The 12,774-nt window shown below is 40.3% G+C and overlaps 1 protein-coding gene across 1 annotated transcript in view; it reads right to left on the bottom strand.

Moving 5' to 3' along the window:
* Window positions 1–12,774, bottom strand: part of FMN2 (formin 2) — a 340,034-nt gene that overhangs the window by 25,347 nt on the left and 301,913 nt on the right. The window contains exon 16 of the mRNA XM_057539598.1: window positions 6,446–6,595. Coding sequence (XP_057395581.1) covers window positions 6,446–6,595 — 150 coding nt within the window. The remainder of the gene's footprint in view (window positions 1–6,445; window positions 6,596–12,774) is intronic.

A 12,774-nucleotide genomic window follows, 5' to 3' on the forward strand; every position in this document is an offset into this window, starting at 1 on the left:
ATTGATCCCTTGATCATTATGTAGTGTCCTTCCTTGTCTCTTGTAACATTCTTTATTTTAAAGTCTATTTTATCTGATATGAGTATTGCTACTCCAGCTTTCTTTTCATTTCCATTTGCATGGAATATCTTTTTCCATCCCCTCACTTTCAGTCTGTATGTGTCCCTAGGTCTGAAGTGGGTCTCTTGTAGACAAGATAAAATGGGTCTTGTTTTTGTATCCATTCAGCGAGCCTGTGTCTTTTGGTTGGAGCATTTAATCCATTCACGTTTAAGGTAATTATCAATATGTATGTTCCTATGACCATTTTCTTAATTTTGGGGGGTTTGTTTTTGTACGTCCTTTTCTTCTCTTGTGTTTCCCACTTAGAGAAGTTCCTTTAGCATTTGTTGTAGAGCTGGTTTGGTAGTGCTGAATTCTCTTAACTTTTGCTTGTCTGTAAAGCTTTTGATTTCTCCATCAAATCTGAATGAGATCCTTGCTGGGGAGCGTAATCTTGGTTGTAGGTTCTTCCCTTTCATCACTTTAAGTATATCATGCCACTCCCTTCTGGCTTGTAGAGTTTCTGCTGAGAAATCAGCTGTTAACCTTATGGGAGTTCCCTTGTATGTTATTTGTCATTTTTCCCTTGCTGTTTTCAATAATTTTTCTTTGTCTTTAATTTTTGCCAATTTGATTACTATGTGTCTCAGCGTGTTCCTCCTTGGGTTTATCCTGTATGGGACTCACTGCACTTCCTGGATTTGGATGGCTATTTCCTTTCCCATGTTAGGGAAGTATTCAACTATAATCTCTTCAAATATTTTCTTGGGTCCTTTTTCTCTCTCTTCTCCTTCTGGGGCCCCTATAATGTGAATGTTGTTGTGTTTAATGTTGTCCCAGAGGTCTCTTAGGCTGTCTTCATTTCTTTTCATTCTTTTTTCTTTATTCTGTTCTGCAGCAGTGAATTCCAGCATTCTCTCTTCCAGGTCACTTATCCGTTCTTCTGCCTCAGTTATTCTGCTATTGATTCCTTCTTGTGTAGTTTTCATTTCAGTTATTGTATTGTTCATCTCTGTTTGTTTGTTCTTTAATTCTTCTAGGTCTTTGTTAAACATTTCTTGCATCTTCTCGATCTTTCCCTCTATTCTTTTTCTGAGATCCTGGATCATCTTCACTATCATTATTCTGAATTCTTTTTCTGGAAGGTTGCCTATCTCCACTTCATTTAGTTGTTTTTCTGGGGTTTTATCTTGTTCCTTCATCTGGTACATAGCCCTCTGCCTTTTCATCTTGTCTATCTTTCTGTGAATGTGGGTTTTGTTCCACAGGCTGCAGGATTGTAGTTCTTCTTGCTTCTGCTGTCTGCCCTCTGGTGGATGAGGCTATCTAAGAGGCTTGTGCAAGTTTCCTGATGGGTGGGACTGCTGGAGGGTAGAGCTGACTGTTGCTCTGATGGGCAGAGGTCAGTAAAACTTTAATCTGCTTGACTGCTGATGGGTGGTGCTGGGTCCCCTCCCTGTTGGTTGTTTGACCTGAGGCAACGTAACACTGAAGCCTACTTGGGCTCTTTGGTGGGGCTAATGGCAGACTCTGGGAGGGCTCACACCAAGGAGTACTTCCCAGAACTTCTGTTGCCAGTGTCTTTGTCCCCACGGTGAGACACATCCACCCCCCGCCTCTGCAGGACACCCTCCAACACCAGCAGGTAGGTCTGGTTCAGTGTCCCCTGGGGTCACTGCTACTTCCCCTGGGTCTCGATGCACACACTACTTTGTGTGTGCCCCCAAAGGGTGGAGTCTCCCTTTCCCACAGTCCTGTCAAAGTCCTGCAATCAAATCCCACTAGCCTTCAAAGTCTGATTCTCTAGGAATTCCTCCTCCCGTTGCCGGACTCCCAGGTTGCAAAACCTGATGTGGGGCTCAGAACCTTTACTCCAGTGGGTGGACTTCTGTGGTATAAGTGTTCTCCAGTCTCTGAATCCCCACCCAGCAGTTATGGGATTTGATTTTACTGTGATTGTGCCCCTCCTACTGTCTCATTGTGGCTTCTCCTTTATCTTTGGATGTGGGGTATCTTTTTTCGTGAGTTCCAGTGTCTTCCTGTCAGTGATTGTCCAGCAGCTAGTTGTGATTATGGTGTTCTCACAAGAGGGAGTGAGAGCATGTCCTTCTACTCCACCTTCTTGGTTCAGGGCTCATACAGATGTGTTCTTAACATGCCTTACCAGAATGTCACATGACCTTGTGGGTTGTCATGATCAGGACGTCATTTATATTAAATCATGGAGAAACAGCCACTGAGCATCTAGCTTGGAGACACTGTGTTACACTATACTCTAATATATAACCTCAATTAGTTACACAGTCTCACTGCAGAACAGGTATTACTGTCTCCATTTTGCTGACTTTGAAACCATGCCTTGGGACTTCCTTGGCAGTCCAGTAGTTAAGACTTCACCTTCCAATGCAGGGGTTGTGTGTTCCATCCCTAGTGGGGGAACTAAGCTTCCCACATGCCTCGCGGCCAAAAAACCAAAACACAAAACAGAAGCAATATTGTAACAAATTCAATAAAGAATTTAAAAATGGTCCATATCAAAAAAATCTTAAAAAAAAAAAAAAAAGAAAGCATGCCTGCCTAGGACTCAAGTGGGTAAGAGGGAGAGCTAACTCAAATACTCATATTTTCCACACCACATCAATGAGAAGGACAGCAGACCTTTTCACCATAGACTAGCAGTTCACCATTTCACGAAATACATCTACTAACTCATGCGAGTCATTAGAAAAAGGCAGAAAATACGTTACTACTACTCCGTACTCAAACACCAATTAGAAGGAATGGGATGAGGACATTTTATAGAGTATTTACAACCTTAAACATATTATTCAATGTATACATTCCAAATTAGAGCAAGGAAAACTTGATCAGAAAAGAAATTTTCAACCACACCATTAAACCATCTTTTGGGTTATTTCTACCATGCTAAGACATTCTGCTAATTACACAGGTTATCTTTAAAAGCTTAATAAATTAGGGCTCGCAGATTATTATTTACTTTCTTTGGGCAACTGCTCTCCCTAACTCCAGTGACAGTGCTGAGAAGGAGACTGTCGACCATGGCAACACTCCCCTCTGGCTGCTGGACTGAGTCTGTGAACTGCTGAACCAACCACGGTATCCATGCCTTTGGTCACTGTGGCTGATCCAAAGATGAACACGACTCCTCTGGAGTTCCTCCCTGGGATTCTTCTACAGGGTGGAGAATGCCTTCTCCTCCTGGGTTGGGAGAACGTGAGCCATGGCTGGACTGATGGCCAGGGTTCCACCCATAAAGAAACAACCTGGCCTGGAAGTTAGGCTGGAGCACAGAGCAGGTGGGAGGGAGGGCGTTAGAAGGTGAGAGAGGGTGAGAGAGTGAGGATGAGAGAGAGAAAGAGAGGAGGAGAGGGAGGAGAGGGCATTTAAAAGACAGGTGGAGGGTGGCAGGTACAGACACACCTGACTAACAGCCCCCCCACCCCGCCCTGCACAGCTGTGGTTGGTTAGGATTTCCGTACTCAGGCATCCACAGGCACCTTCCATCCTGCTCTTCTGTGGTTTGACCGTCTAAACAAAGTCTCTCTTTTTGCTTCCAGTGTTTGGAGTGGGGTTTTTATTACCTCCAGTGGCAAACTTAAATTACCTAAGAAAACACGTTCATTACTTTACTAGACTAAGTTCTTATTTCCGTGTCTGCGTCAAATACAACGTAACAGGTCAAATCAGCAAATATGTATGGAAACACCAAAAGGGGGCACTGCGGCCTAGAGGCCCTGAGAGCGACACTGAAAAAGAAGACACAAAACACCATGTCCGGGAAACAAAGACAAATGCAAACATGGAAGAAGTCATGGTATAAAGTAAGAGCAGCACAGGACTATGAAAATATGCAGCCAGTACATATCACAGGAGAAGAGGAGGGAACGCTCAGGTTGGGGAGAGCATCCCATCTGAAGCACATGTCACTTGAAGCCTTGCTCACACTGACATCGGTGTGTCAGGGGTTTAACCCCTCCACTGGCTGCACCCCGTGTCCTGTACATGTCTGGGGGCATCAGAGCATTCCTGAAACACCCTTTCACCTAACCACAGAGCACGTGCCAGCAAGCTTACACCAGGGCAAGGCTGCCTTCAAGGGTGGGCATTGGTGCAGCACACAGGGCCCCCTCTCAGGGCTCTGCACTTGGTTTAACAGTTTGCTGTCTTGAAATTGTTAATACTTTTTGAATAAGGGGCCCACCGTTTTTATTTCACATTGTTTCGTGGAAATTGTGTGGCTGGTTTTCCACTAAGGAAAGGGACAACATTTTGCTATAAACAATTCAAACCAACAGTCTTACTTTTCAAACCAGTCTCTTTGCCAAGAGACGTAATATAGTTTGGGAGTCAGAGGGCAAAGAAGCTCTCTCACCTGCCACATGTTCTTCCTTAGCCTTTCATTAAAAGCAAATGATTTAGGAAAATGAGAAGTGTGCAGTGGAGAGCACCTGTCACATGCCAGTTCACAACACTGCCAAGTTGAAAGTGAAGTCACCAAGGGTGACTCAAAAAGCCCATCGTATTTTTTTAGCAAAGGATGAAGTATAAAAAAGGATTGGGTTGATTTTATGAGATATTCAGTGGGCATGCCCAATGCATAAACTATCATAAATAGTGGACTGTCATCCGTAGCATTACCTGGAAACACAACTCTATCTCAGAGAGCACAGGCTGCAAATGGCTGGTCCTTCCCGACATCACCTCCACGGGGGCCTCTCAGCAGCTTCCCTACAGGCCACGCAGTAATGGGAGCTCAGATGAGAGTCCCCCTGCCATCTCACGCCAGGACCTCCAGAGCCATCTCCACAGGGCCTGCGGCCTCTGCTGCAATTCACTTGTTCACCATGTGTCCTCAGGGCAGCTGCCACCCAACCATGGTCTCCTCACTCCTGCCCTGTCCATGCCTATATCCCACCATGCCCACTCTCATCAGGATCGTCTCAGCTCCCTCGCAAAGTGAAACAGTGATCTTTCCATTTTGTTCCCGAGTGTGAACGAGGCCTAGGCCCTTCCTAGGGGCCCAGACTTAGATCAGAGCTGAAGGAGGCATGTGGGGAGTAGCGGGCGTCAGGAAGGGAGGTTATCTGTGACATGCTGATGTTAAAACCAGTTTCCTCCTCACCGTTGTCCAAACTAAGCAAGCCTTGCTGGGTGAAAAACTGGAAACATACAGCTAAGACTGAAAGAAGTGAACGGTGGTCCAAATGTGTCCGTGTTTACACGATTCTCCCTCCTGTCTCACCCGCACGGACTTCTGACTAACATCTCATCATTTATGTTAACTCCTGGTGATGTGCTTTGAGGTAGAATAAGCTCAGTGTTTTCCTTCTGCTCTGACTGCTCTCTTTTTGCGTCCGTTGTTCGCTGAAGCAGACTCCCTTCTCGGATGGAGCCTGGGTTCTAGGTAGATAATTCTGTGAGTGAGCACAAGCCAGGCACAGTCCACACGCTCAGGACGTGTCCGCAATTAACTTCACCTGATTTAAGGATGGATGAGAATCTACTTACAGATGAAGACTAGGCAGGCGAGCATGGTTTTGTATGTAAGCAAGACCAAAATGAAGATGATAAGCAGAAAACTGTGGAGTTTTGTGCTCTGATGAATAAAGTCCCTTAGGAGGTAAGTTTTCTAAAGCAAAGTCCTTGTTAGGGCCAGGATGTTGGAAAGCACACTAATTGGTTCAGGATTAGGGTTTGGTTTCCTTTTCCTTCTCCCTCCAGACCCAGCTACTTGGGAATGCTGCAGTGCCTGGGCCAGCCTGCTTCCTGACTTGGTAACAGGACACCTCTGTGACCTTCATAATCAAGTGAGAGAGACTCTATTTCATGTACTTAAGAAGAGAAACTTCCCTTCATTCCTGAAAGAATTTACTTAAGGAAACGCGATGTGATCTGATAAGATTCTTGAAAAATCTTTTAAAAAATATTGATCATCAGTTTCTTGGTGACACCTGGGAGAAATTTTGATACGAGTGGTGAAATTTTGACAGTATCTAATGAATTGAGCAAAAATAAAATCAAACTGATTCATCTTACCTTATGGTCTTTTGAAGTGAGTGGGTTTGTCATCTCAGCAGGGTTCTTTCACTCCTGTTCTTACCTTGTTTGCTTCTGTGTGGTCTCCTCATCACAGAAGCTGTTTTATCAGAAGGTGATCCTGGCAAACCATCACGCTAGCTGTCCTTTGTACCATCACAGCCATTGTGTTGACTTTTCATACTCAGGCTGCAAATACTGTCCGATCTCAGCACCCTCTCAGACTGGACACCCAGGGTTAGGACCTGATTTTTCATTCAGGCTATAAAAGTTGGCAAGCCCTAATTGGCCACACCGGAGAAAACACCAGTTTCAAAGTGCCACTGTGTAAATGAAAAACACCTACCTCTCTTGTAGAATAAGTTTGTTTTCTTTCTTCCAAAAGTCTTTAAAGTCGGAGCTGAATTCATGCCAGATACTGAAGAAAACATTTGGGGACACCTCCTTCTCTCCAATTTTTGGTCTCATGAAGAAATAGGCTGTAGTCTCCAAAAAGCTGTCAAAGCACGTACACACACACACACACACACAAACACACACACACAAGTATTAAAGCTATGATTACTTTCCAATATGGGATATTCTTTCCCCATCCAAATGCTGATTTCATTCATGCAGTTATTATTACCGAGAGGACTCAACTCCTCCGGCACCAACAGTAGTTCTCTTAAGGTTTCATGTTAGGGTTTTTGGACACAGATGTTAGCAGCTGACAATAGTCCTCCATATACTGGTAACTATCCCTGGTCCAACCATTTTGAAAATTAATCACTATGTGTCCAACCTATTTCAGAAATGAACCTGTAATCAAGTTGGGACATAAGGGAAATGGTGGGTCTATACTTTCCTTCTAGACTCTAAACAAATGAAATATCAGCTCTTTGTCCCCAAACTAATATGTCTCTATATGTGTATTATACTGCTTCTATACTATGGGCTTCCTACATTGCTGGTGGGAAAAAAAAAGCAACAGACCCGGGAGATGCTGACAAAGGCTCCCACTGGAGATCTTGGCAGCACCAATGAGTGGGTACCAACAGGGCGGCCAGCATTGTGACAGTGGGTGGCAGTGCCCATATCCAGAAGGTGCCTTCGAGGCTGCTTCATATTACAACTACACGACACTCAGAAGGGTTTCAAAGGGTTATTTGACAAAGAACATACAACTAGTAAGTGGTAGATTTATGCTGCACCTTGACTTGGACCTCCCAGCCTCCAGAACTGTGAGAAGTAAATGTTCACTGTTTAAGCCAGCCAGTCTATGGTATTTTCTTATAACAGCCAGAACTGACTAAGTCAAGGACAAATGATCTAGATTCTTTAATACATAAATGTCAAGGGAAAAAAAGTCTACTATAAAGACTTAGGAGATATTGTCTGATTATAATGGTTTGAATTTCTTTATATATTGCTTCAAACAAACTGTAAGAAAATGAAATCATTTCTTATATATATGAACTAATCGGACTTTCGAACAGAGACTGGGTATTTGGTGACATTAGGGATTATTATTATTTTTAGGGGTGAAACTGGTGCTGGTTATCTTTTAAAGGGGATTTGTTAGTGATACATACTACAATATATATGGATGAAATTATACCTGCTGAGGATTTGCTTCACAAACAATATGGGAGCAGGCAAGTGGGCAGGGGTGTAGATGAAACCAAGTCAGGAACTTCTGGGTGATGAGTGCATGATGATCACTGTACATTTTGTTTACCATCTCTAAATCACAGCCAAGTTCCTCACCTGCATGGTCTTTCATCTACCTACCCCTACTTCCTTTAGGAAAGTATCAAATCCACTGTCTCCTATTTCCAGCATCCAAAATCTCTTATTACTAGGTTTTCCTTCTGATCCTAAGAGCATATGAAGATTTCTGCATCTATAAATATTCTCTCATCCATGCAGACTCACTGAAAGACACCATTATTTATATACAGTTGCTTTATAATTCAATGTTCCTGTGTCCTCACTTGTTTTGAAATCTGGCTTCATAGGCCACCTTCACTACTTTCTCACAAGAGTCTCTGATCTAAACCTACATCTTTTAGCAATTTTCATTCTCATGTCCTAAAATAATGGAACCATTACTGTCCTGTTTACTTGAACTTAAAAATGAGAAATTATTAACAGAGCTTTTCTTTTACTCCTTTAGGTTAAACCGATGCAAACTGAATTAAATGTATTATTACCATTTTCCCTTTATGAGACTCTCAATTATAGGAGACAGCTGAGGTAATGATCACCTATTTCATGGCCTTACTTTGTATTAACTTCAGATTTACAGAAAAGTTGAAAAGATAATATAGAGTTCAAGTATGGCCTCCACTCACCTTCTCCTAATATTAACATCTTACCCAGACACAGTACGCTTAACACTGAAAGTGAGAGGAACTCTCTTGGCAGGAGCTACTGCAAACTGCCTTCTGAGTAAAGTAAGAGAAACTGTGTCGATGAGTAGGGATGACGGGTAAGGGTGGTCACCCCACTGTGGTGCTGCCCACTGGCCCCAAGACACACACACACGTGTGTGTGTGTGTGTGTGTATTTAATTGAAGTATAGTTGAAGTATAGTATTGTGCTAGTTTCAGGCTTACATCATAGTGATTCAGTTATTTTTTTCAGATTCTTTTCCATTATAGATTATTGTAAAATATTGAATATAGTTCCCAGTGCTATACTGGGAACTTATAGGTCCTTGTTGTTAACCTATTTTATGTATAGTAGTTTGTATCTGTTAATCCCATACTCCTAATTTATCCCTCCCTCTATCTCCTGCTTTGGTAACCATACGTTTCTTTTCTATGTCTTTGAGTCTGTTTCTGTTTTGTAAATAAGCTCATCTGTATTATTTTTTAGATCCCACATATAAGTAATATCATATAGTATTTGCCTATCTCTGTCTGACTGATTTCACTAAGTATAATATTTTCTAGGTCCACCCATGTTGCTGCAAATGGCAATACTTCATTCTTTTTTTATGACTGAGTGATATTCCATTATATGTGTGTGTGTATACACACACACACATATACACACATCACATCTTCTTAAGCCAGTCGTCTGTTGATGGACACTTCGGTTGTTTCTATGTCTTGGCTACTGTAAATAGCACTTCTATGAACATTGGGGTGCATGTATCTTTTCGAATTAGAGTTTTTCTCTTTTCCAGATATATACCCAGGAGTAGGATTGCTGGATCATATAGTAACTCTATTTTTAGTTTTTTAAGGACCCACCATAATGTTTTCCATAGAAGCTGCACAATTCACATTCCCACCAACAGTGTAGAAGGGTTCCCTTTTCTCCACATCCTCTCTAGCATTTATGATTTGTAGACTTCTTAATCATGGCCATTCTGACAGGTGTGAGGTGATTCCTCATGTAGTTTTCATTTGCATTTCTCTAATAATTAGTGATATTGAGCATTTTTCATGTGCCTCTTGGTCATCTGTATGTCTTCTTTGGAGAATTGTCTATTTAGGTCTTCTGCCCATTTTTTGATTGAGTTGTTTGTTTTTTCAATACTGAGTTATGTGAGCTATTTGTATATTTTGCATGTTAACCCCTTGTTGGTTGCACTGTTTGCAGATATTTTCTCCCATTCTGTAGGCTGCCTTTTCATTTTGTTGATGGTTTCCTTTGCTGTGCAAAAGCTTTTAAGTTTGATTAGGTCTTACTTGTTTATTTTTGCTTTTGCTTCTTTTGCCTTGGAAGACTGATCTAAGAAAATGTTACTGTGATATATGTCTAAGAATGTTTTGCCTATGTTCTCTTCTAGGAGTTTTATGGTGTCATGTCTTATATTTTGGTCTTTATATAATTTTGAGTTTATTTTTGTATATGGTGTGAGGGAGTGTTCTAATTTCATTGATTTACATGTAGCTGTCAAGCATTCCCAATACCACTAGCTGAAGAGACTGTCTTTTCTCTACTGTATATTATTTTTTTAAAAATAAATATTTATTTATTTTTATTTATTTGGTTGTGTGGAGTCTTAGTTGCAGCTCCAGGGCTCCTTAGTTGCAGTTTGCCAGCTCCTTAATTGCATCATGTGGGGTCTTTAGTTGTGGCATGCAAACTCTCAGTTGCGGCATGCATGTGGGATCTAGTTCCCAGACCAGGGAACAAACCTAGGCTCCCTGCATTGGGAGCATGGAGTCTTATCCACTGCACCACCAGGGAAGTCCCTGTACTGTATATTCTTGCATCCTAATTGTAGATTAATTGACCGTAAGAGTGTGAGATTATTTCTGGGCTCTCTATTCTGTTCCTTTTGTCTATATGTCTGTTTTTGTGCCGTATTATGCTGATTCCTAATTCTGGAAGGGTTATGCTTTCAGCTTTGTTCTTTTTCCTCAGGATTGCTTTGGCAATTTGGGGCCTTTTGTGTTACCATATAATTTATAGGATTATTTATTCTAGTTCTGTGAAAATGTCATGGGTGTTTTGATAGAGACCGCATTAAATCTATAGATTGCCTTGGTCAGTATGGCCATTTTAACAATATTATTTCATCCAATTCAAGAGAATGGGGTATCTTTCCATTTCTTTGAATCATCTTCAATTTCCTTTATCAATAGTTTTTAGTTTTTAGAGTATAAGTCTTTCACTTCCTTGGTTAAGTTTACTCCTATGTGTTTTATTTATTTTGACATGATTTTAAATGGGATTTTTTTTACTTTATCTTTCTGATATTTCAATATTAGTGAAAAGAAATACAACAGATTTCTGTATATTAATCTTATATTCTGCTACCTTGCTGAATTCATTTATCAGTTCTAATAGTTTCTGAGTGGAGACTTTAGGGTTCTCTGGGTTCTCCATATAGAATATCATGTCATCTGCAAATAGTGACAGTTTTACCTCTTCCCTTCCAATTTGGATATATTTCACTTCTTTTTCTTGTCTGATTGCTGGGGCTAGGTCTTCCGGTACTATGTTAAATAGAAGTTGTGAGAGTGAGTATCCTTGTCTTGTACCTGAATTTTAGCAGGACAGCTTTCATCTTTTCACCATTGAGTATCATGTTGGTTGTGGGTCTGTTGTAAATGGCTTTTACTATGTTGAGATTTGTTCCTTCTATACCCACTTTGGTGAGAGTTTTTATCATGAATGGATGTTGAATTTTGTCAAATGCCTTTTCTGCATCTATTGAGATGATCATGTGGTTTTTGACTTTCATTTCGTTAACGTGGTTATCACATTGATTGATTTGTGAATGCTGAACCATCCTTGCGACCCTGGAACGAATCCAATTTGATCATGGTGTATAATCCTTCTTATGTATTGTTGGATTTGGTTTCCTGATATTTCATTGAGGCTTTTTGCATCTATATTCATCAAAGATATTGGCCTGTAATTTTCTTTTTTTGTAGTGTCTGTCTGGTTTTGGTGTCAGGATCATGGTGGCCTCAAAGAATGAATTTGTTTCCTCCTCTTCAATTTTTTAGAATAGTCTGAGGATAAGTATTAGTTCTTTTTTATATGTTTGGTAGAATTCCCCATTGAAGCTGCCTGGTCGTGGACTTTTGTTTGCAGGGAGTTTTTTAAAATTACAGATTCTATTTCATTTCTAGTGATCGGTCTGTTCAAATTATCTCTTTCTTCTTGACTCAGTCTTGGCAAACTGTATATTTCTAGAAACCTGTCCATTTCATTTATGTTGTCTGATTTGTTGGCACATAATTGTTCATAGTATTCTCTTATGATTTTTGTATCTTTGGTATTGCTATTTCTCCCCTTTCATTTATTATGTTTATTTGGGTTATCTCTCTTTTCTTCTTGGTGAGCCTGGGTAGAGGTTTGTTGATTTTGTTTATCTTTTCAAAAAACCAGCTCTTGGTTTTACTGATTTTTTTTCTATTTTTGATCTCTATTTTATTTATTTCCTCTCTGATCTTTATCATTTCCTTCCTTCTGCTGACTTTGGGTTTTCTTTGTTCTTTTTTTTTTTTTTTCTAACTCTTTTAAGTGGTAGGATAGGTTGTTTATTTAAGGTTTTTATTCTTCTTGAAGAAGGCCTGTATTGCTATGAAACTGCCTCTTATAACTGCTTTTGCTGCATCCCATAGATTTTGTAAGGTTGTGTTTTCATTTTTGTTTGTATCCAGGTATTTTCTGAATTCTTCTTTGATTTCATCATTGACCTATTGTTTTTTTAGTAGCATGCTTTTTAGTCTCCATGTGTTCATTCCTTTTCTATTTCTCTTTCTGTGGTTGATTTCTAGCTTCATACAATAGTAGTCAGAAAAGATGCTTGAAATAATTTCTATCCTCTTAAGTTTGTTGAGGCTTGTTTTGTGACCTAGAACGTGGTCTATTATAGAGAATGTTCCCTGTGTGCTTGAAAAGAATGTGTATTCTGTTTTTGTTTTTTTGTGTTTTTTTTTTTTTGGATGTAGAGTTCTGCAGATGTAAATTAAGTACAGCTGGTATATTATATCATTTAGGACCTCTATTGCCTCATTGATTTTCTGTCTGGATGATCTGTTCATTGATGTCAGTGGGGTGTTAAAGTCTCCTATTATTATTGTATCATTGTCAATTTCTTCCCTTATGTCTGTTAGTATTTGTTTTTTATATTTAGGTGCTTCTATGTTGACTGCATATATGTTAGAGAGTAACAGCTTCTTGTATTGATCCTGTTATCATTATTTAATGCCCTTCTTT

The sequence above is a fragment of the Balaenoptera acutorostrata genome, unplaced genomic scaffold, assembly GCF_949987535.1.
Source record: "Balaenoptera acutorostrata unplaced genomic scaffold, mBalAcu1.1 scaffold_61, whole genome shotgun sequence".
NCBI lineage: Eukaryota > Metazoa > Chordata > Mammalia > Artiodactyla > Balaenopteridae > Balaenoptera > Balaenoptera acutorostrata.